The sequence below is a fragment of the Eptatretus burgeri genome, chromosome 5 (genome assembly GCF_056783735.1).
Source record: "Eptatretus burgeri isolate ZD-2024b chromosome 5, Ebu_testis_v1, whole genome shotgun sequence".
In the NCBI taxonomy this organism is placed as follows: domain Eukaryota; kingdom Metazoa; phylum Chordata; class Myxini; order Myxiniformes; family Myxinidae; genus Eptatretus; species Eptatretus burgeri.
Window position 1 is genome coordinate 36760604 of NC_140965.1, and position 24626 is coordinate 36785229.

Sequence of the window (24626 nt, forward strand, 5' to 3'; positions counted from 1 at the left end):
GATGACAGTATGTAGAGTGGCAGGTGGAGTAGCTATATGGACAGAGACCTATTAATTATTTTGCATCTGGACATGAATGATCGTTTAAGGACTATCCAAAGTGATCCCTGTTAAATATTCCGCAAAGCTCATCTTCCAGTCTCATATAATAAAATATTAAAGATATTGTTCATATATGTGAGGGTGGTTTAAACCTGAGCTGGACTTTTGGTTAAAAAAAGGTAATTAATGTATGTATTTGGATTAACAAGTTTTAGAATGAATTTGTTTTTATATTCTTGACTAGCAAAGGTACCCGTCATTGCCCAGGATCGAGCTAACACCCATTGAACTACCACAATGAAGCACATCTTTAGAGACAGGAATGTTTCATGTATCAAGCTGAAAAATATGTAACAGAAAATATCAATATAATCGAATATATTGCTGCGGTTCTCGGAACCGCATGCATACAACAGATAGGTGTCCCAAGGCAGTTATTTCATTATTATACATGTCGATAGTCCCTTTCCTTTTGTTTAGCGGGACAACAAGGGAGTGCGTTGCGATGATATAATAGCTAGGGTTGCTTAAATTATTTTCTCCTTCATTTCGTCCCCACTCTTCTTTTCGTCTAATTATTCCTGAGGTAAATCAGCCACGTGCGCCTTCGCTGTGAGGTGTGGCCTCATGCGCTGCTGTGAGGTAACTGCTGCACAGAGATCCTCGTTCCCGGGTGAGCCCTAAACCCAACGTGTGCAGCAAGTCATGTGGTGCGCTTGGCAGTGCGGGATTATCGACTCAGGCTTCCGATGATCTGGGGAAGATTGCCGGTTGCATTAAAATGGGAATGCGAATAAATACCTTAGAGGCTGCACGAACGGTGTTTTTCACAGCGCAGGAAACACAACCAGCACGACGCCCACGCTGCAAGAAACGCGTACGGAGGCCGATAAAGACGACTCCACGCCATGTTGGGCGGGATACGAGTGTGCGGTGTAGAAGTGGCTTGTTCCTTTTCAACCTCAATATCCGACACATAGTGGTGTTCGCTCCGCGCACACGCTAATGGAGTCGTGTGAACGCGAGCGCTGGCCACGTGCATAATGGCCGAACCGCGCGCACTGTATGGAATGTGCTCGAAAGCAGACACGTACCTCACTCGCGAAACGTGCACGGATTTATCCATAATGATGTACCTTCGGCCCTCGCTGGCAGCAGCGGATTCTCCACGGATGGTGAACGTCTTCTCGTCTCTACGGCCGGCGAAGCTGCGATCGAGCCGGGGAATGTACAGTGCGGGCCGCGTTGGTGCGCGGAGCGGGTGCATTGATCGGTGCTGGTCGGACGCCCGAGCGGGCATGCGGGACGTTCAACCGGTCACCCGGGCACGGCCCAGGGGTTTTTTCGGGACAGTTGACATGCCAATTTTGGTGTGGGCGATTCGTGTCATGTCGTGGGGTCAGAGCGAAATATGTTGGCTGTCTGTGATGGCCTTGCCGGAAACGAAGTGAGCTAGCGGGCCACGTGAGGGGTCAGGGCCAATCGGAGCGCCCGATTCAGGTGATGACGTTTCGATTCGGCATGGCCCCTCTCCCCGAGCTGCAAGTCCTATAAAGGCCGGAGCAGTCCCTCCGCCTCTCTCTTGCCTTTTTCTCTTTCTCCGCCTCTCTCACGCTCTTACCTCGCCTCGTCGACACCACCACGACCCGCCTCCTGCTGCCCGGACTCCGCATCCTCGTCTCCGCCCACATGACGTCAACCCCTCCCGCGTACTTGGTCCCATCTGCCACTCCAACCTCGCACTCTGGACTCCGACCCTTCTCCACTCAAGCTCCTCCTTCACGAACATGGTCTCCACATACGTGGCTGAAGCCAGAGATGACGCGCACACTGTCGGGTACCGCAGCACAGAGCATCTCCCCCACACCCCCCCCCCCCGAAACATATTGGTGGCGCATCGTGCTATCAAGCACAGAGGTACAAAGAATGGAGCCTCAACTCCCCTCCCTTCCTGTTGCAAAACTTCCTCTTCATCGGGGTGTGTGTGTGTGTGTGTGTGTGTGTGTGTGTGTGTGTGTGTGTGTGTGTGTGTGTGTGTGTGTGTGTGTGTGTGTGTGTGTGTGTGTGTGTGTGTGTTTTGGCACCTGTCTGCTTAAGCCGCTGTCACACCTTGAAGATTTAGCCAGCGTATGCCGATTTATGAAAAATTTGTCTAAAACACTGGCACACGTCGAATACGTTATGGGTACGTTTTGTATACGTTAAGGGGCTGTCACACCTTGACGTTTTAGCCAGCGTATGGTATCAAAATGTATTTAAAACGCTGGCGTACGCTGAACTATTGATGTTTTTTTTAAGTTTTGGGCGTATAATAACGTGTTGGACGTATGCATAATGTATTAGCAACGTACACAGAACGTTTCAATCATATATCGATAACTTATACCAACGAATGCTTAGCATGTTGTCGGCGTTCACAACCTATTCCCAACAATAGTCTAACTTATGCATTGCGTGCGGCAGCGTATCGCCGACGACCACGTGGTGTTGGCTATTCATAGGCTGCGGCTCGACGATTCAAATCATAACCGCACTACACATCGAAGTGTGAAGCCTCTGTCACACCTTGACGTTGAGGCCAGTGTATGCTGACGTATGAAAAATTTGCCGAACCAAGCTGGCACACGTCGCTACGTTATGGGTAAGTTTTGTATATGTTAAGAGCACGCTGGCATACGTCGTAGTACGCTGGCAAACGTCGTCATACGACGAGTACGTCGATAAATTTTCAGCATGTGAAAAATTTATCGACGTACTCGGCGTATAACACACGTTCCGCATACGCTGGCATAAGTTGTAGGCACGTTACGCAATCGTTGACACACGTCGACACACGTTACTTGTGTGTTACTCATAAGTCGAAACGCGTCGACGTAATGGTTAGCATCAGTGTTCCAGACTCCCTGGTTTTTTGGTGGGGTTTTTTTCGGTATGACGGTGATGATGACACTTCGATTTCTAGTGCGGTTATGATTTAAATCGTTGAGCGGCAGCCTATTAATTATATTATATCATAACCGCACTGGTAATGGAAGTGTCAACATCACCGTCACGCCGAAGAAGGTAAAAAAAAAACCAGGGAGTCTGGAACACTGACGCTAACCATTACCTTGACGCGTTTCAACTTATGAGTAACTTGCAAGTAACGTGTGCCGACGTGTGGGTCGGGATTCGTACCATGGTAAGACAACTTAGAGGTGAGTGTATGTACCTCTCGACCATACTGCCAACTCAACAACAACTCTGAGAAATCCGAAAAGACATAGAATGTCATAGCCCCCGTTCTTTTAGTAATTTTGCTATATGGGGTCAAAGGGCGAACCAATATTTATGTACAACAAAAACGACCGCAGTCTACCAGTTGGCCACCTTTGATCAGTTCTCAAAATAAAGTGAAGGGCATGTGTATGCCATCATGTACTATGCTTGTGCCACGTTTGAACAAAATTGGACCATGCATGTCTGATAAATGGTTGGGAACACATTTAAGTAACAAAATGGGTGCCAGTCGGCCATCTTGGATCTGATCTCGAAATACAATGACGTAATATGCAGGCCATCATTTAATATATGTGTTCCAACTTTGAACAACATCGGTTAATGCATGTTTGAGAAATGGTTGAGGATGTGTTCAATCCAGTTTTTTTACAACGAAAATGGCCGCCAGTCATCTTGAATCTGATCTCGAAAGTCCAACATACGAAGTTCAATGGGGGCTAAAAATTCAAAAGTAAACATTTTTTGACAATGTGCTGTCGATCGGCCGAAGGGTCTCAGAGGAGTTACCGGATATATACATACAGACATACACGCTTTCGCTTTTATTTATATGAGATGATCATGATGATGATGATGATAACCGATACAAATAATCAGGTGTTGTCTGGTTTAATGCAAATGCTGAACAACTGCACATCAAGGTGGAGACAAATGAGATAACAACAGGTGGACACAGTGAGTAATTATGATGACATTCTGATCCATGAAAACATCAAGAATGTTAAAATTTCTAAACCCTGGTGATGATTGTTCCTCAGATAATTATATTCAAGTTTGGTTATAAACTCCAGTTTAAATCAAGTTTGAATCGTCGTATTCCATTGGGTATAGTAGAAGGATAGCTTAGATGTACATTCATTTGCCTCTGAGCTATCTCGCCTGGGTTTGAATCTCGACCCAGTTATAAATGGTCATCCTCATGTTTAGCTCGCATGATGGTGCACATTAAGCTGGAGGACCTGGATGGCAGGCCTGGTTGTTGTTATTGTTGTTGGATGTTAAAGATTCCTTGGAATCTCGTGAAGAGTCCATTAGTTGTTATTAGCATCCTGAACAATTTCCAAAACCCCAGTCCCGCGTGATTGCTGGGAAGATAATGGCAAACCACCCAATATAACCCCTATGTTTTGCTATGACCTAGGGTGAACACCCGGAGCACATCAGCTTCTCCTCTCTTCCCACGACAGTTAGCATACCACGATCAACGTCTTGTTGATTTTATTGATTCTTCCAACTGTCTGCGAATGTAGATTAACACGAGCCTTCACCAAATGACCCTTGCCAAGACTGTTTCGGCACCAGGAATACTCTCTAATGAAGGGTATGGTACGACGATGATGATGATGATGATGATGATAATTCGAGTGGTGCTTGGGTTGGGGAGGGCAATCAAAACATTTTTCTGTTTTTTAAAGGTTTCAGAACCAAAAGCATAACTTGTATTTCAATGACATCAGGAAACAACCATCTTGATATTTAATAAGTGACACCGGCTGCAAATGACATACAAGAGGCATCCCAAATGTTCTGCCAACGACATACACTCTCAATCGTCCAATTCAGGCCAAGGTTACAGAAGTTTTACAACATATAGTGCTGTATATATTATTCGTAAGAAAAAGTATTATCCAACAATGTATATTTAAATATGAAAAATTATATATTTTCCTGAAATTATATGTTAAAAGAATAGACCAACCTTGACGTGTTGCAACTACTGCAAATATCTCAATTGTAGGAACCTTTGAACGGCCCAGGTAGGAAAAGGAATTAACATGTCCTCAGGTTGTGAGTTTCCAAAACTTGTGCTTTCTGAGCTCTAGCAAAGACTCCAGCTTTCCAAAAAAAAAATTACAAACTAAGAACCATCATGCGTTCGTTCCTTGTTGCGGAATACGTTTCACTCCCTGTGTATGTCATGGAAATATATTGTGTATATATATATATATATATATATATATATATATATATATATATATATATATATATATATATATATATATATATATATATACATATATATATATATGTATATATATATATATATATATATATATATATATATATATATATATATATATATATATATATATATATATATATATATATATATATATATATATATATATATATATATATATATATATATATATATATATATATATATATATATATATATATATATATACATATATAATGTTTGGTCTCAGCACAATAGTACATCTAGTTTGTGATCTCCATTCTTGTCATGGCCTTGCTTGAAGTCACTGAAAATAAAGCATGGCTGGAATGGTCGTGGCAGGTATAGGGTGGGGGTGCAAGCACATCCGGAGAGCCATCGACAGCTTGGCAAGATGAACGGCGCTTTATGGTTTGGCGTGAGCACAGCAAGATTTAGCAGCCAAATCAGTTGTCCTAATTGAGGGAGGCAGTCGTGCCCCACATAAGATGCTCTCGGACTCCGAAACGTCCTCCCGCTTACAATGTCTGGCAGCTTCAGCCCTTGTTGGCCTTCATCAGTCAATTCTCTGCGATCGTTTTCCATGATGAGACCCGTTGTTGACTTCAGCGGTCATGAAGCATTCCTTTTACGCACTTCCATTGGTAAAGAGAAACCATTTCAATTTTCAGTTTGGTTGCAATTTGGAGTCAAAGGACTACGCCATGCAATTGTGTTGCACGATTCATTGCGATGATTAGATTTATTATAAAACATCATGTACGCAACAACTATGAATCATTGCGTCATCAACTTTTTGGTGTTCCCAGCGACTCATGAAACTGGTGTCCTCCACTTTTGAATCCAGTATGCTGTCATTGTGTGCATTGTCTGATCATCTCCTTGTAATAAATACCTTTCCATCATGTCCTTGTCCTACAGGTGATGCATACTCAAGGTCCTCGGCAAGCATTGCATCTTTGTTGAAAAAAAAAAAACAAAGTATGTGACAAATGTAGTCGATTGAGGTTCAATGTAATAAAATCATGATATGCACTCGCTCTCCCTCATACATCCCATATAGGTCTGTCTTTGCGTTGAGCAAAGAGAAGCTGTAAAATGAACAGAGCTCATAAAAATGGACGCTAATTCACATGATCACACTTTGCCAAGAAAACTGCTTCCATGCTGCGATGAATCGCCAATGAAATGCGAGGGAAGCTTCCCAATCCAGATAACCGTGATGGAGTGAAACGACTCGGCGAGCGGTTCACACGGTTCGTCCGCGGCGTTGCCCATTCGAGCTCGTGGCCCCTCCCATGGCCACTCACTCATGGTTGTCTCCTCGCTCATGGCTCTTCGCTTGCTTATGGTCCCTCTCTCAAGGCCTCCTCGCTCGCTTGTAGCCCACTCATTCTCCCTGCAGAAAGTGCGCAATCAGCGGGCAGGTGCGCCGTTTGTGAGTACCAACCCCAAGGGGTCGAAACGTGAGCGCATGCCGATATGACTACAGCCAAACCTTTTTACACCCAGCTCCAGGGTTATATCAATTTCCCGAATGGGATCCGCTGATTACTACTACCACTACTCCTACTTCCATGGCTCAAATGATTTGCACCTTCTTGCGGGGACTGCTGGGAGCGGATGATTTTGGTCCAAGTCTTTCGCGCACTGGCTGGCCAGACTTGGCGTTCGACTCGTGAAGGTGGCAGCTCGGAATTTGTAACTTGCTCAAGATGCCGCTGATAACTCACCTGCTATTCCCCAAAGACACCGTGGGATGTTTTTTTTAGAGTCCATGAAATAATGCTAGCATATAGGACACTCGGCATATTATATTATCGAGCTTATCATCCGTTTGAGGGACCGTGCATTTTGTGATGCAACACCCTGACCGTGAAGCAGCAGGACAGCAGTTAAGGGTCAGAATTGGAACACAAACTAGTACAGTTCAAAGGTAAAAGTGAGCGACCTCTTCACCATCCTGCCGGACAAGGGATCTGCCAGGTGTGCTCTGATCGAATTTGTTCACGAAGTTGTGGGAAAAGAAAATAAGGAAAGAGAGGGTGGTGTCCTGCGAGGCAGGTGGACATGCCTGTTAGCTTCTTATGTGCCTTCGCTCCTGTGTGCCATGCGGGGTTGCAGAGACCCCTTTCTTTCTCTTTTTTTTTTTCTCTCTCTCTCTCTCTCTGCTCTATCCTTCCTCGCCTCGCAACACGCTGCATTAGCCAAATAGTAATGGCAGGAAATGCATCTTTAGACGCCCCCGAGCGGGCGCTGCGGACATCGATAGCTTTGCACGCGCCGTCCCCTCTTGCGCACCAGCCATCCGCCGATGTCTTTATTAATTATGTATGCCAGGCTTTCTCAGCAGTATATGGCCCGCTCCAGTGTAAGAGGATGGAGACAGTGTAGCGGGAGGGGTCGGCTCTGTTGGAGTCTGGGGAAGAAGGGTTGGCCAAAAAAATTATTGATACACTAAAGTGAGCCAACTTCTGTATTTGTGGTCTCGTCCTGTGAATGATGCAATCATATGTATCGGCCCACATGTACAAAAGTGCGCCTAAGGTGTGGGTGATGATGTGTTGCTCGGACAAGGAAGAACATATTTGACAATGCCCTATAATTAAAACAGCAGCAAAAGATACATCATAGGAATATAAAGATTTTTATTGTATCAAATCATCTCATTCCCCCCCCCCCCCACAATACTTTTGGCAAACATGAATGTTGATAAAAAGGTATGAAAATTAATCTGTTTTGATAGTTTGGGTTATGCACAATATTGGAAATAATTATGGAAACACACACAAGATGTGCCCAAATTGATGAGTGGTTGAAGCTGAGAGGTGCTCCCAAACTCCTGGCTCACTCCTCACCTGCATTCATTCGTTCCTCTTTTTCTCTCGACTGTGGAACCAACTTCCCCAGTCTGTTCAGTCCCATTCTTCAGTCTTGTACTTCAAGACAGCTTATGTTCATCACTATACCCCGCATCCATCCATACTCATGATCTCTTCTCCCCAAAATGATCCCATTCCCAAGCACTCCCTTTTCCCAGGTTATTGAAAATTTTCTCCCTCACCTCTTTTCGTTTGTAACTTGTCTGTTGGTTTGTTCCTTTTTTCTTTCGTCCTCACTTTTCCCTTCCTCTTCTTGTGTTTCATGCTTCCGTGCAGCATGTTCACCCCCATGTGTTATCCCCCAACCCTTCCATCTTATCTCACTCTCACTTCCATTCTGCTCTTCGTATTTCCCCTTTTCATTCTGTTCCAGCTCTTCCACGAACCTCGACCATGTATACAAACCCCCCCCCCAAAAAAAAAACCATACACAATGTATAATTACACAAGATATACAGAAACAAAACAAAAATACGTTGTATATACAGCATATTCGTACGAGGTATGCGTTCCCTTTCCTTCTATAGCACCTGAGACCTAGTTTTCGTGCTCACATTGAGTTTATCAATGTATGACCGTTGAATGTTGTTCCAAATATCCTGTATACATAATTCATCCATGGTGTTTGGTTGCCGCTTGACTTTCTCTTGTACATGTAACCCCTTTCACCCTCAATGATGCTGATATCAGGATTTTGTTCAGGCCAAGGCATCTTTGTAAGTGTTCCATCAGCCTCTTTACATTCCAGATAGTTATTCAGCAAATAGGCTGCGTGCCTGAGGTCATTGTCGTGTTGGAAGATGAATCCTCGCCCAAAGAGACGTGTTCCTGAAGGAATGGCATGATGGATCAGAACCTGCCTGCATCTCTTGGCAGTCAGTATACCTTCAATTTTGGTGAAATCTCTGACACCTTTAGCTAACATGCAGCCACACACTTGTACTGATCCACCTCTATGCTTCACTGCGGCTGTTGTACACTGACTGTTATACCGCTTCCCAGCCTGTCTTTGTACAAACTGATGATTATTGTAAAACATTTCAAACTTGGACTCATCTGTAAAGAGCACCTTCTTCCAGGTTTGTTCATCCCACTGTTTCATTTCTGCTGCTTATTTTAGCCTCTTTGTTTGGTTTCCTCTTCAGCTTCAGCAAATTCCTTCTGACTCTCTGTAAAATCCCTAATATCTATTTGCTGATGACGCCAACCTCTACCATGACATCCCTCATCCTTCAGACAGGCAGTCTGCATCCTCTTCCCTCTCTTCAAACTTTAACAATTTCACAAGGTGGTCAAACACTTGGAATATGTCTTTCAATCCTGACAAATCTCTCACTCTTTGAAAGGACCGTCTGGCAAATGCTCCTATCTACTTTCATAACAATCCTTTTGAGGAAGTTCAATCATTCAAACTCCTGGGTCTCACTATCAGCCATGATCTTTCTTGGGAATACCACATCTCAAAGTTGGCCTCTAAAACCAGCTGCCGACTGAGCATCCTCCATCGTAAAAAGTCCTTCCTTGGCACACCTGAACTCATATCCACGTACAAGGCCTTCATCTGCAGATTTATTGATTCCTGCTCTCCCCTCTTGGTTGGCTTCCCTGCATCACACCTTGCTCAGCTGAACTCTGTGGAAATGAAGCTGTTCAAGATCATTGGAATCTCTCCCTGCTGATGCTGAGTTTATTCACCTATCACTTTCCCTTCGCAGACAGGTCAGTTGTCTCTTGGTTTTTTACCGCCTCCTTTATGGCCTGCAGGGTGCACATGGCCCACCATCAACCCCCTTCTGTGGAAACTCCCTAAATCTAGGACCACTGCTCACCTCCTCTCATTCTGTCCTCTTTTTTTTTTTCCCCACCTGTGGAACCAACTTCCACAATCTCTTCAATTTAATTCTTCCCTCCACATCTTCAAGACAGCTGTTCTCCACCATCTCAGATCATTCACCATCCAAAACCATAATCTTTTCAACCCTCACTACCCCCACCCCACTCACCTTCACCCCACTCCCCAAGCCCTCCTTCCGAATTTCAAGTTTTTCCTTCATGTAAGTTTCCTTCTGTATCCATCCTGTACACCCCATGTGTCCTTTCCTACCCTCTCTCTCCCCATTGATTATCCAAGTCTCCCTCTATCTTATCCTTTTACTCCACTGTTGGTGTCCCCCAGCTACACCCCCTCACTCTCTCCTGTTACTTTTGTCCTGTTATGTTCAGTGCACTAGTTCTTCCACAAAACTCGACTTTGTATACAAAGAAGAGGGTTTTCAGGCAGATACACATCTAATGAGATCACTTTGTGCTCATATGTATGTTATTGTTCTTGAAGAAACATTAATGCCCATACTTTCAGCTCTGTCAATCTCAAGATCTCTGGTGGATTGATGCCTCTCACATAGAGAACATACCCTGAGCAACTTAACTTCACTTTTGAAGAATTCGGCCATTCTTCGTCGACCACTTTTATTGTGCACAGTTTTGGTTTGGTGTGTCCTCCTCAAAGTCTTGGATACACTTCCTGCTGAAACGTGCCAAAACAGTCAGCCCCATTGGCTAAGACTGATTTCGATATGCTTGTCATGTGATATTTCCTTCCGAGGAGCCATACTATTCATCACACGACTATGATAAATCACCACCTTCACTCTTATGAGCCATCTGCAGGTGCTCCCTTCTCATTGCTTTCATGATAGCCAATCACAGCATATTATATCTTATTATATCAATGCATGACTGTACTGTGGACATTACAGTTTTACACATGAGATGTGATTCTATCACAAGTTATTTGCATGTTATGCCCTTTTTTTCCCCCCTGTTTCCAAAATTATTTCCAATAATGTATGTCATCCATTCCATAAATGATGGCTTGGCTTCCCAAGAACATGTTAATTCTGGAAGAAAAAAAAAATGACTTAGACATACTTGCCACCCTTCTCTGATGCGTGACATCCCATATTAATCTTCAGCCAAAGGAAATATTGATTGCAAGCAAACGAGCTCCCTGCGGGTGGACATTTTTCACGGTATCCCGGCTTCTCATTTGGCTTACTTAGCCAGGCCGATTGCTTAATATCCAAGGCCCACTGTGGAATGACAGAGACAGCTACAGTGACAAAGCTGAGCTCACTTTGGGAGATGGATGATGAGGGAATAGCAGAAGTACAAGAAGTTGGCCTGAAGTGCACAGGTACAACTGGAATGGTGAGGCCTGAGGCCTAGCTAGTCTAGTGTGCCTAAAGGGGAAATTCCCTCTCATTTGACATTCTCACCGCTCTTGCCCGTCTCTCCCACCTCCGTCCTCGACCCATCAAACCTGCAGCAAACAACACATACACTGCTGAGGAAGCAAAAGATCTCTGGGTTTAACCCGAGGACCAAAACATCATCAAGTTAGCACCGTGAATAACTGGGACCATTTGGCAAAGACATTTATGTGCTGCTGGTGGTTGTTTAACATGGATATTGAAGTTAAACTAACAGCATTTAGTTAACCATCATTACATCTAACCAAATCGGAAGCTTCCATCCCTTTCAATGAATAAAACCACCATTTGTGCATCCTTTTGCAATCCAGCAAGCCCACCATGTTATCCCACAAGCAGCCAATGTGAATTCCCATTCAAGAGGAAAACCATATATGTGTCACCACCTTTGGCCTCATGGTCCTCTGCCAGCCATATAGTAATAGCTCTACACCATTCATGCTTCTATGAATTTTGTTTTCAAAAACAAGTATCACGATCATAATCGGTGTGGAAATTGAGGCTGCGAGTGCTTATTATGAACACTTGTAAGTGGAGAAGATTACTGGAGTTGAAACAGATCAATTAAATTGAGGGTCTATATAGGTCAGATTACCAACTAAAAAGGAGAGGCTTTGTGCAGTTGCTTTGGATAGAATGGCAACAATGTTGTAAACAGGTCCAAGTACTGCACAGTGGAGTCAAAGAACGTAAACTTGGCTATGTACAGCCAATGTACAAGAAACATCATAACAATAACGAAAACAACAAAAGGCAGTACATGATAGCTCCATGCCCCTATAAATGTCCGGAAAGGGTTAAACGAAAGAGTGTGGCCTTGTAATGGCCAACCCTCTCCAAACCTCGGAGGCATGAAGAAAAACAAATGGTACAAGGCTCTGATATTGACAGCGTGGAATATAAATAAATAAAGTAAATCATGCCGCAGGTGTTGGCAAGGTTTTATAAAATGAAAGACATTCCTCGATTCCTCATGTTTATTTCCTCGACACCTTGATCTTCTGGATGCTCATGGCCTTAAATGTGGTGTATTTGCACATGCACCTGAACAGATCGACCTCAAAGATCATATTCGTTGAAGAAGGTTTAAGAAGTCAGTGTGTTATCAGGTTAGGTGTTGTTGAAGATCCAAGGACAATCTATTTATGACGTATGCATAGAGTTGGAGAGTGGCAGTTGGGGGGTTGTACCAGTAAACATGTGGTTGATAGGGTGTTGTTAGGGGTGGGGGTTATATTGCAAGTAGTCGTGCAGCTCCAGAGGCGTTTAATGCTCAGCTATAGCTGGTTGAAGGGGACCAAATCCGTTGAGTAGTTGATCTGGTTCCATTTTACCAGCTTCAGCAAAGCATTTATCTCGAGGACTCCAGCGACTTCATTTTGCAGATCTGGTCGAAGTTTTTCCAAACATGCAACAGCACTAAACTCTGGCAGGTATAATGCTTAAGCATCATTTCTCTATCCATTCAAATATCAGGTTACATAAAGGAAACTCCTCGATTCCAAAACTCACAAGTGAGCTTATCTTATCCTCTCTCTCCTCCAATACTTACAAACCAAAGTTTCTTAACTGCACTTCATGCCGTTAATGACATGATCTACATTTCAACAATGGGTTAAAAATAGATGTGGAGCACTCATCATTTTTGAGTGTTCCACATCTATTTTTACACTCATCATAACTTTTTTGTGAAATGTAAGATTATTACACATTCATCTTTATCATGAAACCAGAGGTGGATATCGTTTTACATCCTGACACTCTATGTGGGCTGTGCTGCAATAGTCAAGAAGCAATGTTTGGCCAAACATCGCAAACCCACCCATACAGGATTCTGAAACCGTCATGAATAATGAAGTAATTAATTAAATACATTGCAGCAAATGATATGGAGGTGCTTGCGAAGGAATGAGTCTGGTTTACACAAGTTGACCGGCAAATGAAGTGATGTGAACTTTGTGATGCCGATCAAAGTGATTCGCTATGACTGTTCCAACATACCCATGGAGTTCCATCTACCTTAGAGGGAATGAGTAATGTTCAAACTGGCATTCAACAATACCACATATACAGACGACATCAAAGTACAACATTGCGGTGCCACACTTGGGATTCTAAGGTAATGTAGAATTTGAAAGTGTGTGCAGTGACAAGTGGTATAAGATTATATGACCGAGGCAACACCTGGCTGTTCTTTTGCACCATTTCTGGAGGTGTGGGTACGCCACTTATTCTTCTTCGTTTATATTCAGCACAAGGTTGCGGGGGTAGCATCATTGGCAGAGTGCGGCTGTGCCGCTGATGCACTGCCCTCTGCAGGTTATGGCAGGAATTTGGAAGTTGGCCATTGTGCCGACAATAGCTCACCCACTCTTCGTGAAGGATACAGTGGGATCTTTAATGTCCGCCAACTCATGCTGGCAAACAGGACACCAAGTTTAACATCCATCCGTGGGATGGCACACACACTGATGAATCACCCTGCCTGTGAAACACCGGGATGACAGTTTGTAGCTGGGTCGGGATTCAAACCCAGGCTAGACAGCTTAGAGGCGGCGAGAATGCATACCTCGAGGCTATCCTATGCCACGGACGAGATACCATCCTTCGATTATGGCAGGGGTATAGAATTTAGCTTGGATACCAACACGCAATAGCCTGGGTTTTTTGGGGGAGTTTTTTACGAAAAGGTACCATCGGCTCTTTCATATCTACAAGCAAATTAGAGATGGGACAACATTCAAACTCATAGGCAGGTCCCATGTGAATGGAAAGAAGTGTAGTGAGAGGAGGTTAGATGTGAAGGAGGAGAGGATCCTTTTCATATCATAATGTGGGTTGTGACATTTCGCTGATACCCCCAATCTACCAAACTTGCACCTCACAGGCCACAATCATTCCGAAATACTCCTTGTCCACATCTTCAACTTTATTCCTTTTGTTCATCTCTCCTCCTTTGTCTCACTTTCTACTCTCTGTGCAATCCTTTCGTTCGTACTGCTGCAGTTAATGACAATATTACGTCGACTCTTCTCATCCTGCTCGTCCGTCTGTCTCATGTCTGTCTGTTTCTCACCACCACACTGCAATACCTTTATTTCTCATCCTTTTGTCATTTCCTTCTTCCATGAGCTTCAATGCTTGGATAAAGTCACAAGAATGAAAATTGCTTTGCAATACATGTCCTCCACCGAAGTGATATTTTCTGAGTGCAAAAAAGGCATAACTCTGTAAAAAAAAATGATGAAATGCCCTGAAACTCGAACTTGTTCTGTAACTTATCATAATAAAGCCAGGTACCAAGTTTCAGTTGAATATGTTACAGGGTATGGGAAAAAGTCTGAACAACCACAGGTGGGACGGACATGGACGGATGGAGAGAAAACCTATAGTCTCCTCCAGTGAAACCAGTAGGGTATTAATAATTTGCTCTTGTGTAAACTAGTAAAGAAACTGCTTCATAATCGTATGTAATCTTGGGAGATTGAAATAGGTCAACTCAACGAACTTAAGAAACTGGAGCACCACCAATAGGGAGCACTGTAAAATACACATGTGCAACAACTTACATCAATGCCAGGAGAAAACAGACAGGAAGACAGATGTACAAACAGATAGACAGTGCTAATTTACAAAATGTCACGTATGGTGTGTCGGTGGCATCCCAGTGCCAATGGAAGCTCAAATACACAAAAGTACCATTGACAATGGCATCTATTGTACACGGCACACATTGTGTTCCGTACGATGGTGAAAGAAGTGGAAATGGGTGAGGGGGCGAGGAAGGGAGGGGGTGTTGTGGAAGATTCTTTCACACTTTCACAAGGATGATTTTACACACATGGACAACAACTACACAACTATACTCTTATAACTTGATATTCAATGACTTTCAAAGGAACAATGGCTAAAAGATACAACAATAAATTTTGCAAGAGAAGAGAAGCTTCTTTGCATCCTGACTCAAACCTGCCCCAAAAACTACAATGATGATGATGATGCGCACCACACTCTCTCCAGAGCATTTGTGCTGATAAAGCAGTTTCTTGGCAAGGGTTATACTGGGTGGTTGGCCATTGCCTTCCCAGCAGTAATTAGAGCAAGAATGTTGAATTTGTTCAGGATTCCAGCGATATCTTACCTACTCTTCACCAAGGACACAGTGGGAATTTTTAACGTCCACCAACGAATGCCAGCAGATGGGGTGCCGGTTTAACGTCCATTCGAGGGACGACACACACATTGATGACTCTCCTTGCCTGAAAAACACCAGGATGACAGTTTATAGCTGGGTCGAGATTCAAACCCAGGTTACACAGCTCAGAAGCAAGTATGCATACCTCATGGCTATCCTGCCAGCACACAGCCACTAAAAAAAAGGCGCAACCAAATACGAAGATTTTTGCTTAAAACATCTTACCAGGCTTTCAAGAGCTCGAGTAAGTTTTGAGCCTTGCTGGGAATCCTCTTAAAAGACAGTCTCAGTGATGCTGGCGATGCTTCTTTTGGAGGGTATGGCGGGTAGACGTTCTGGTGGCTTGCAATGGCATTGAGCAATGGCCCTGTTGATCAGATTAAATGGTGGAGCAGTATAATGCAAAACAGGCAGTGAGAGGAAAATGCCCCTTTCTGTTGGAACTCATCTTTGCTCAAGCATGGTACAAATTTATGGGTCGGTCAGTGTTGAGCAACGTTCAACTCCGAAACAGCCGAAAACACGCTTTTGCTTATTTCCTTTCACTCTCCGAGATGAAAACTGCAAAATCGCTGCCTCCCGAAAAACCCATAACTAATAACTAGGGACAGCTGGAGTAGAGTCGTACACCACTAACTCCATGTACTCAGTGTTTTCACACTTTACCAACTAACTTTTGGAAGTCGTATTCATGGCTCCAGGGTTCAAAAGTATCGTTGCTGACATAAACAGATAATAAAATAGTTAGGACAATTGAAAAACTTGAAAGGCCCATGACTCTTGAGTGAAATATAAAAACTGAAATATAATTAAAATACAAAAGGTGGTCAAAAAGTTTTACAAATAGCACTCACCATTGTCCATGACAAGCCAAGAAAGCGTAACGAAGTATAAATTGTGTCCATAGTGTTGGTGTTTCTTGGGCAAATAAGTATCTGATTCCAATGAAATGTTAAATGTCCTTTGAATACCTACTTTGTTTCTGCATTCTGTTTAATTCTGACACAGATTGCGAAGCCATTTCATCTATTTTCACAGAAGAGGTATCTATTCGAAATGGGAATGAAACAACTACCCAAGAGTGACAATTTTGTTTAATTCTAACAGCTTGCTATTGCTTGCGCCATTTCGTCCATTTTGACATCCAGAGGAGGTATCTCCAAATAGGAATGAAACAAGCACCCAAGACTGACAGTTAGGATTGTGCAATCCCATTTGACATATGAAGGTTTTCTTTGGGAGTGGAAGGCTAATCTTGGTTCGAATAGTTTCTTTCTTCTCATGAATACCTTCAGGTACAAATTGAGAAAAATATACATACAAAATGGAATTGTAAAGGCAGATTGTAGGTAGAAAAGGAAGGACAGGGACTGAAATTCAGGGAGGATGTGAGTGAGAAATAATGGCGATTGGGAGGATGTCGGAGTAAGGCGAGAAGAGATAATGAAATCACATGTAATATATATATATATATATATATATATATATATATATATATATATATATATATATATATATATATATATATATATATATATATATATATATATATATATATATCATGAGAGAGGGTGTGTTCACTCCTTTCACATACATAGTATGCATATGGCCCATTTATGGTGGAAAATTTAACAACAGTGGTGGTTTTTTCAACTCCACTCAACCATTGTGCCTAATTCTTTTGCTATACGATCTGTGACACTGTGCTGTACAAATCTGTCTCTGTTTTCCAAAGCAAACCAAAGGTGCAGCTTTTTTAATTAGACCTGCTTTGGCTAGTACCCTTTCCTGGCGGGAGTTGTACTCGCGTGTTTGCAAACAAGCAGCTTGCTGTCTTCATTCTCGCTTTTAGGTCAAAAAAAAATTTGAGTTTGTGCCAAAATCTTCTTGGCTTTGACCTGCTGAATGTTGCCAAAGCTAGCAAGGCACCTCGACAGACAACACATACAGGGCTGTCGCTGGGCAAGTTGTATGTTTTAGGCATGTTGTGGTGAGCGTTGGCGAACCTTGCAGTTGCATAAGCTCTCAGTGCTTCTTGGTGACAATGCTTAGAAATGGCAGGAGAGTGACGTGGTGGGAAATGTCACTGCTTCTGTTTCCGACACTTTCTTGAAAGCGCCCGCCTGCAATTTATACACGGCTACCAGCGTTTATTAAAAATGGAAGGCAGTAACATGACACAAAACCCCAAAATGATCTTCATTGCCATCATCGACTCTGGCATAGCTAGTCGAGACAAGTAATTATGTTATTATTTCTGAGTGTTGTTAAACTGGTTGTAGATCTCATGGTTTGCTTGACAATTACTGTTATTTTCACAACAAGGTCATTCCCATAAGACTATAAATCGAATATAACACTCCACCATTCCCAAAGCTTCGAAGCAGTCCTGTAAAGATTTATATTTTACCTAATTCATTATAGGGCGATCTACATATTAGGTCTGTAAAACAACGGAATTTTTGACCTTTCCATGCATATGTGCCTTTACATCACCTTCCTTGTCCTTCAACCGATACACTTCGAAACTGTTTTCTCTTGTACTCTTCAACTTCTCCACTGTCCTCCTCCCGCATAACGTCTCATTATCTTCCTCTTTAGCTAATTTTTCTTTCCGACTTCAGTCTCCACCCTCCTTTTTGTGTACGTAATAAGTAGATGGCCTCAATAAAATGTAGAATTTAGCCTGTCGCTTTACATTATCGTATGTATCTCCGTCTCTGTAATCCCCATTTCCTTGGCAAGCTACATTGAATGCCGGACATATTTCCAGGTGTTTCATCATTGCGGTGAAACTAAAAAGGTCAAAGTATCTGTCTGTGATGCTGAGTGTAATCGATGCACCTTTTGGTTCTCCCTGGACGTCTGTTTCCTTCCACCTGCCTGGACATCTCTCTGCAAGTATCTTCTGTCATTTACATCAGCAAGTGTCCCGGGAGGATTTTCAGCCGTGATATAAAAATCACGCATTTGTGTCTCTGATGAAACAGCCGCAATGAAAAATGTTTAGTCTAGGTTAGTCCAAGCGTGCGCACACACACACACACACACACACACACACACACACACACACACACACACACACACACACACACACACACACACACACACACACACACACACACACACACACACACACACACACACACACACACACACACACACACACGATTTTGATGTAACATACCCTTTACAGAGCATTGGTGATGCCGAAGCAGTTTCTTGGCAGGGTTTATACTAGGTGGTTTGCCATTGCCTTCCCAGCATTGTTTGTCCATGCTCTATCTTTTTTAAATGCTGAGTGCCAAGCAGGGAAGGAGGAGGAGGAGGACATTGGGACCATACTCTGTGCAGAGCGTCGGTGCTGCTTAAGCAGTCTCCTTGGCTATTGGGCACAATCCTGGACGGGTCGCCACTCCGACACAGTATACCAGCAAGCTGGCACTCGTTTTTCCAACCTCGGGAGGATGACAGGCCGAGTTAACCCCACCTGGTATTAATGAGACAGCTTAGCGGGATTTGAACTCACGACCCTCGGATCCAAAGCCTGCCACCCTATCCATGAAGCCAACACCAGGCATCAGGGAAGGAGCACATACCATTTTTAAAGTCTTTGATATGATATATTATCCGAATGGCTGAGAAGTCTCGAAACACATGCCTCTCCGCTGTCTATCCTGGTTCGAATCCAGACTGTCGACCTCGTATTTCACAGTTAGGGTGATTTAGAAATGTGTGCGCAGTCCCTCGGTTGGACGAAAACATGCACGTCGCACCTGCCGGAATTATTTGGTGGAGGTGAAAGATCCCACTACGTCATCAGCGAGGAGTCGGCGAGTTATCACTGGCACCCTGAACATATTCTAAATTCCTGCCTTAACTACTGCTGGGAAGGCAATGGAAAACCACCCACTATAATCCTTGCTGATAAACCGCTTCGGTAGCACGACTGCTCTGCAATACATATATACTCATTCATCGTGCCCTATACAGAGCATTGGTTCTGCCCAACTAGTTTCTTGGCAACGGTTACGATCCCGGACGGGTCACCACTCTGACGCAGGATAGTCGAATGAGTGTGCAAGATTTGTAATTTGTTCAGTATACCGGTGATGGCACGCTTACTCTTCGTGAAGGACCCCGTGGGATTTTTAATGTCCACCTTCGAATGCTTTCATACAGGACACCGAGTTAAAAGTCCATTCGAGGGGACGATCGCCCTGCATGCAAAACACCAGGATTACAGTTTATAGCCGGGCCGAGATTCAAACCCAGGCTGGATAGCTTGAAGGTGAGTGCGGATGTACACACAGGTATACACACACAAAATCAGTTGGTGGTGACATTTCAGGTGTCATCCAAAGCTAATTTTTACAAAAATGGAATCATGTGCTTTGCTTTGCACTTTACGAGAGATTCATTACAGTGAAAATGAAGCATAATGACCGAATTGTATTAAACCCTCAAAATGATGCAATAAAATGTGTGTTCAGCATGGAGCATGCTCCTTGATATTTGCTACCGTATCGTCGCGTTTTTACGAGCAAGTCGTGCCAATAACTCACGGATCGGTTGAGGACGTGAAACTTACGGAGAATCTCATGAGCAGTGCTTGCTTACGTAACAGTCAGCACATTGTAGTGACGGCACGACTTTCACATGGACACATACCCTGGGAGGTGAAAAGAAACCTATAACATTGTTTAGCACGCACTTAACGGAACACATAGCGAGCATGTCGTACATGTAAACAAGGTAATACGTGCTAGTAAACCGTTACATGAGCCTCAACTTTTTCAGAGCGAGAAACATTTATCCACCAGGCTTGTTGGGCCAAATTGCCTTGTTCTGCGTTGAAGTTCCTTGTAAACCCAACATCTGCAGATCATTTCACTTTGTACAAAATGACTGCAGTGCTCATTTTCAACCAAAGGCTGAAGTCCAAGAAAATTGGTTTTGGGCACTTACTCCTGAGCTATAAATGGTGTACCTGAGTGGAAGTAGTGTGTTAGTGGGTGGAGTGTGGGGCCGCAGGAACAGAGATGTCTCAGCACCCGACGCACTAAAATGTACGGGATGAGATTCCGGTGTCCGGTGCGGATGACAAACCAAGAAGGTAACGTGGTTTATTTGGAGCCGTGAAGAGAAGGTCATGGAGCTGCTGAAGTGCTTTATAAATGTCACTAATTGTAAAAGTGTAACACGATGATGATGGTTATAGTTTTCGTCATTCATTTCAGGATTTGATGCAAGTCTGGCATCACACAAGTGATCTATGATGCTTCTGCACAGTTCCAGAACTAGCTCATACCTCATGCCTCGGTATGGTGAAAGCTTGGTGCACGGGGTGGCTATTTTGGGTGGCCCATAGTCCTGTTTATGTAGGGGTCACATCGAGTAGGGTGAGCTGGAACGACATTGGGGCTTAGGGAATAGGGGTGGGAGAAGTGAGGATGGGGATGGGGGTGCGTGGCCACCTGTCACGGTGTTAAGCCACCGATTGATGTGCGTGCCTGCCCAGCACATGCCACAGGGATCGAGGCAAGGGAGCCGTGAAGGTCTCCAGGGGAGAAAGAGGGGTTTAGGGAATCATACTTTGAGATCGAGTGATGCATGGAGCTGCCCGATATCGAGGGAGGGGGTGAATGTAAGAACTGTTCTGCTGAGTGAGCCTGAGGTTATGATTAGCCAACAGTGGGTCGGAATGAAATCACAACTAAGAAATCAAAAAATTCTCAAATAATTTCTGAAAAAAACTTCATATAAAAACAACTTTTGAAATGAGCTCCAAAGCCGTAAGGTACTTCACAAAAGTTTTTCTGATGAAACTTTTCCTTTCCCCTTAGAGAACAATTACTACTGCTGTACCCCCTTACCCCTTTTGGGAAGCTTGCATGGCTCCTTCATTCTATATCATATTTCCTTCCTTGGGCAGCTGTTAGCAGCTGGCGACTACCTTTCAACCATACTCAATGAGTAATTTGAACTACAAAAGCTACATCCAGCACGTGCATGCCTAAAGGACCACAATTCAATCACAATGCCCTCAAGCAAGTCTCGTATAGAAAAGACAGAAGCAGAATCAAGAAAATAAATAAATAACTCCACCGATGAATCCCCTAAACCAAGTATACATACTTCTTTACATTCCATAACAGTCTATCACTCATATATGGGTATATAAAGAAGTACGTGAACTTGGCAGGGTTGGAGGCATTGAGCAGGATGAGAGGAAGAGAAGGCTGCAAGCTACGGCACATGTCCACACAGGTATTGCTGTCTGACACAGGGGGACAAGTAGCGACAAAGCATGCGATTCACCCTTAAAATGCTGATGCAGTCAGGTACTCTTCTTTGTAACACACTCTGTATGTACTTCAAATCCAAGCAGTATATTACAACATGATGCAACATGCGGTTTGTTCAGTGAGATGATACTACAAGTGATGGGAATGATGTGGAGAGGAGGAGGTTTGAGTGACACACCGAGAGGTGGGCATGAGTGGTGGACGGATGGAAGCAGAGCAAGGGAAGTACTTAAACAAAACATTGTTCAGACGCTCATCAAATCTTCATGATCTCGAGAGTGTACCAATTCCACGCCGCCACTGCAGTACAATTCCGGACGTGTTGTGGCCGCATGCAGAAACTGATGACCCACATCGGGATGAAATTGACAAAATAAGTTTGGTTCATGAATGCTCTGAAGTTCACATCAAGGTTCATTTATGACGGACCAATCAATATATATATATATATATATATATATATATATATATATATATATATATATATATATATATATATATATATATATATATATATATATATATTCATCAGCAGGTTCTTGCCTGAAACCTCAGATTTCACAACAATGACCTCAGCATTGAAAACGGTCACCGAATTTGGAGCAAGTGATGGTGGGATTTCAATTGACAACCCATTATCTCCACAGCAGAATTCCAGACCGACCACGCCATGGTGGCGCCCAAAAAGTGTAGATGTTAAAGAGAAGGGGATGAAAGCGGCACTAAGTACAAGGTCGAGGTATAAATGGAATGGGAAAAGCAGTTTACATGGTGAGAGCTATGCGCCACCTGGGAGTTCAGCTCAGGATGAATGGTGAGTGGCTGGTCCAAGAGGGTGGGGGAGGGAGATAGAATGAATATCGGTTGGGGGCTCCTGGCTAGGGAAAGGGAGGGGGTATAAAAGAGAAGGACATTACAAAGAAAGAAAAGAAGGAAACGGGAGAAACATCCCAGGTTTGGTGGCATTCTCTCTGCGGTAAGAGCCAACGCATAGGCTTTGACGCAGAGCAGGGCAGAGGAGTAGGCTGAGTCGGGCGCGGCAGCGAGAGAGAGGGGGGGGAGAAAAAAAGAAGAGGTTTAGAAGAACTGCAGTCATGGGATTTCATTTAACACCTAACTGAGGGTTTTCCTCCAGGGTTTTCTTTCAAAAGCATGGGGCGTTCACATACGGGCAGAGTCATGGGGGGTGTGTGGGTCGAGAGTAGTGAGATGATGAAGAAAGAACCCGCAGAGCACACAGGGACGGGGACCTACGTACTATTGTAAATGTGATGATGGTGTAACATTCGGAACCTCTGCAGCGATATTCCAGGACAACTGGTTGGAGGGAAGCCAAATTGGGTAAAATATGAGTTTGCCGAGATATTTGAAAGCTGTGTGCTGCACTTATACAGAATGTATAATCATCTAAATATATATATATATATATATATATATATATATATATATATATATATATATATATATATATATATATATATATATATATATATATACATATGCACGTAGATGTGTACACAGATGTATATGTACATAGATGTATCTCGGCTGTGTTGAATCATTGTGACCGTGGGAACGACGGTACAGTGAGTTAATGGGGCGCGGCGTTAGTGCGGGGAAAATGTGAAAGAAGAAACGTGTTCCGTAAGTCCTCGACACCTTAGTCCGTATATTTGGTGTAAAGAGTGGTGGGATAACAAGTTACACATCACCCCCTCCCTCACCCAGTTTTAGCCACCCGCCTACCGTCTTACCGTGACACGACGCGAGGCGATTATCCATGTGATCCAGGTCGACGGGTCGAGGTGCCAGAGAGGGTCGTACCACGAACCCCTTGCAGCAGCGCGTCTCTCGCAGCCGTCAACACGCCACGGCGCACGCCACAAAATGCCTTTTTAAACCGCCTCCCAACCCTACCCCCCGCAGCACCCTGCGCTCGACCCCACCCCGATCGGGACCCCCACCTCAGCTCCGCCGTTCGTTCCCCCTCCCCATTTCCAACCCCCATTCGCAAAATATTCACAGCAACAGCCGCCCCACCGGTTGCAGCGAAGGCCTGGGATCAGAGACTCCCACCCGGGCCCTTTTCCGATCGGCACCTGCTCGTGTCCATAACGAGCTCCCGGGTTTGGCGCACCCAACGCTACTGGAGCGCACCAGGTATTTCCCTTGAACTTGTTCACCGGCGCTCGTCGTACCTGCCGGACGAGCGTCCGCCACGCTGTCTGTCTCTGTCTCTCTCTCTCTGTCCGTCGTACGCGCTGAATGTTTCTCTCGAGGCATTTGCATCTCAGAAATCCATGAGTCCACGCAACCTTCTCATCATGACACCATCGTTTAGGTTTCCATGTTACTCGACACCTTTTTCACCTTACATTTGTCTACACGGTCTAATGCTCACCTACATACTGCACTCGGCCCGTTCCTCGAGAGGGGTTCCCTTAATCCCCGGGATTCCGTGTTGATGTCACGTCATTGACCTCGCGCGTCCCGAGTTCCAGGTGCTTCGCGAGCGCGCGCGCGCTCACCTGACATGCTTCGCGAGGCTAAATAGCCATCCTAACTCTTTATACACCTCGCGATACTTCCTTCCCTGGGGTAGTGTATGAGTCAGGTACATCACGGTGTGTGTGTGTGTGTGTGTGTGTGTGTGTGTGTGTGTGTGTGTGTGTGTGTGTGTGTGTGTGT

At 44.0% G+C, this 24626-nt stretch overlaps 2 protein-coding genes across 61 annotated transcripts in view; one reads left to right on the forward strand and one right to left on the reverse strand.

Annotated features, from left to right (window-relative positions):
• Positions 1-5525: 5525 nt before the first annotated feature.
• The window catches only part of LOC147026243 (uncharacterized), a 19521-nt gene continuing 420 nt past the window's right edge, over positions 5526-24626 (reverse strand). Inside the window, exons 1-9 of one of the 23 annotated variants that reach the window (XR_015058230.1) lie at positions 23693-23813; positions 22117-22279; positions 20621-21910; positions 20222-20302; positions 19756-19850; positions 18475-18608; positions 15856-15997; positions 15577-15694; positions 7908-11485 (exon numbers count right to left, since the gene is read on the reverse strand). Coding sequence is in view for 2 of the 23 variants with exons in the window: in XM_085881474.1 (XP_085737600.1) it covers positions 7628-7700; positions 11095-11255; positions 11442-11485; positions 23693-23720 (306 nt within the window). In the remaining 21 variants the exon portion in view is untranslated. Of the gene's footprint in view, positions 7701-7907; positions 11486-15576; positions 15695-15855; positions 15998-18474; positions 20322-20620; positions 21911-22116; positions 22280-23196; positions 23256-23692; positions 23831-24626 lie in introns of those variants that run through there. The other 22 variants (XR_015058228.1, XR_015058229.1, XR_015058243.1 and 19 more) reach the window with 22 other exon arrangements.
• Positions 21844-24626, forward strand: part of LOC147026244 (uncharacterized) — an 80617-nt gene continuing 77834 nt past the window's right edge. For 11 of the 38 annotated variants that reach the window (XR_015058220.1, XR_015058201.1, XR_015058224.1 and 8 more), the window contains exon 1: positions 23833-24098. Coding sequence is in view for 1 of the 38 variants with exons in the window: in XM_085881472.1 (XP_085737598.1) it covers positions 22689-22752 (64 nt within the window). In the remaining 37 variants the exon portion in view is untranslated. Of the gene's footprint in view, positions 21901-22633; positions 22753-22839; positions 22915-23713; positions 24099-24626 lie in introns of those variants that run through there. The other 27 variants (XR_015058193.1, XR_015058192.1, XR_015058219.1 and 24 more) reach the window with 15 other exon arrangements.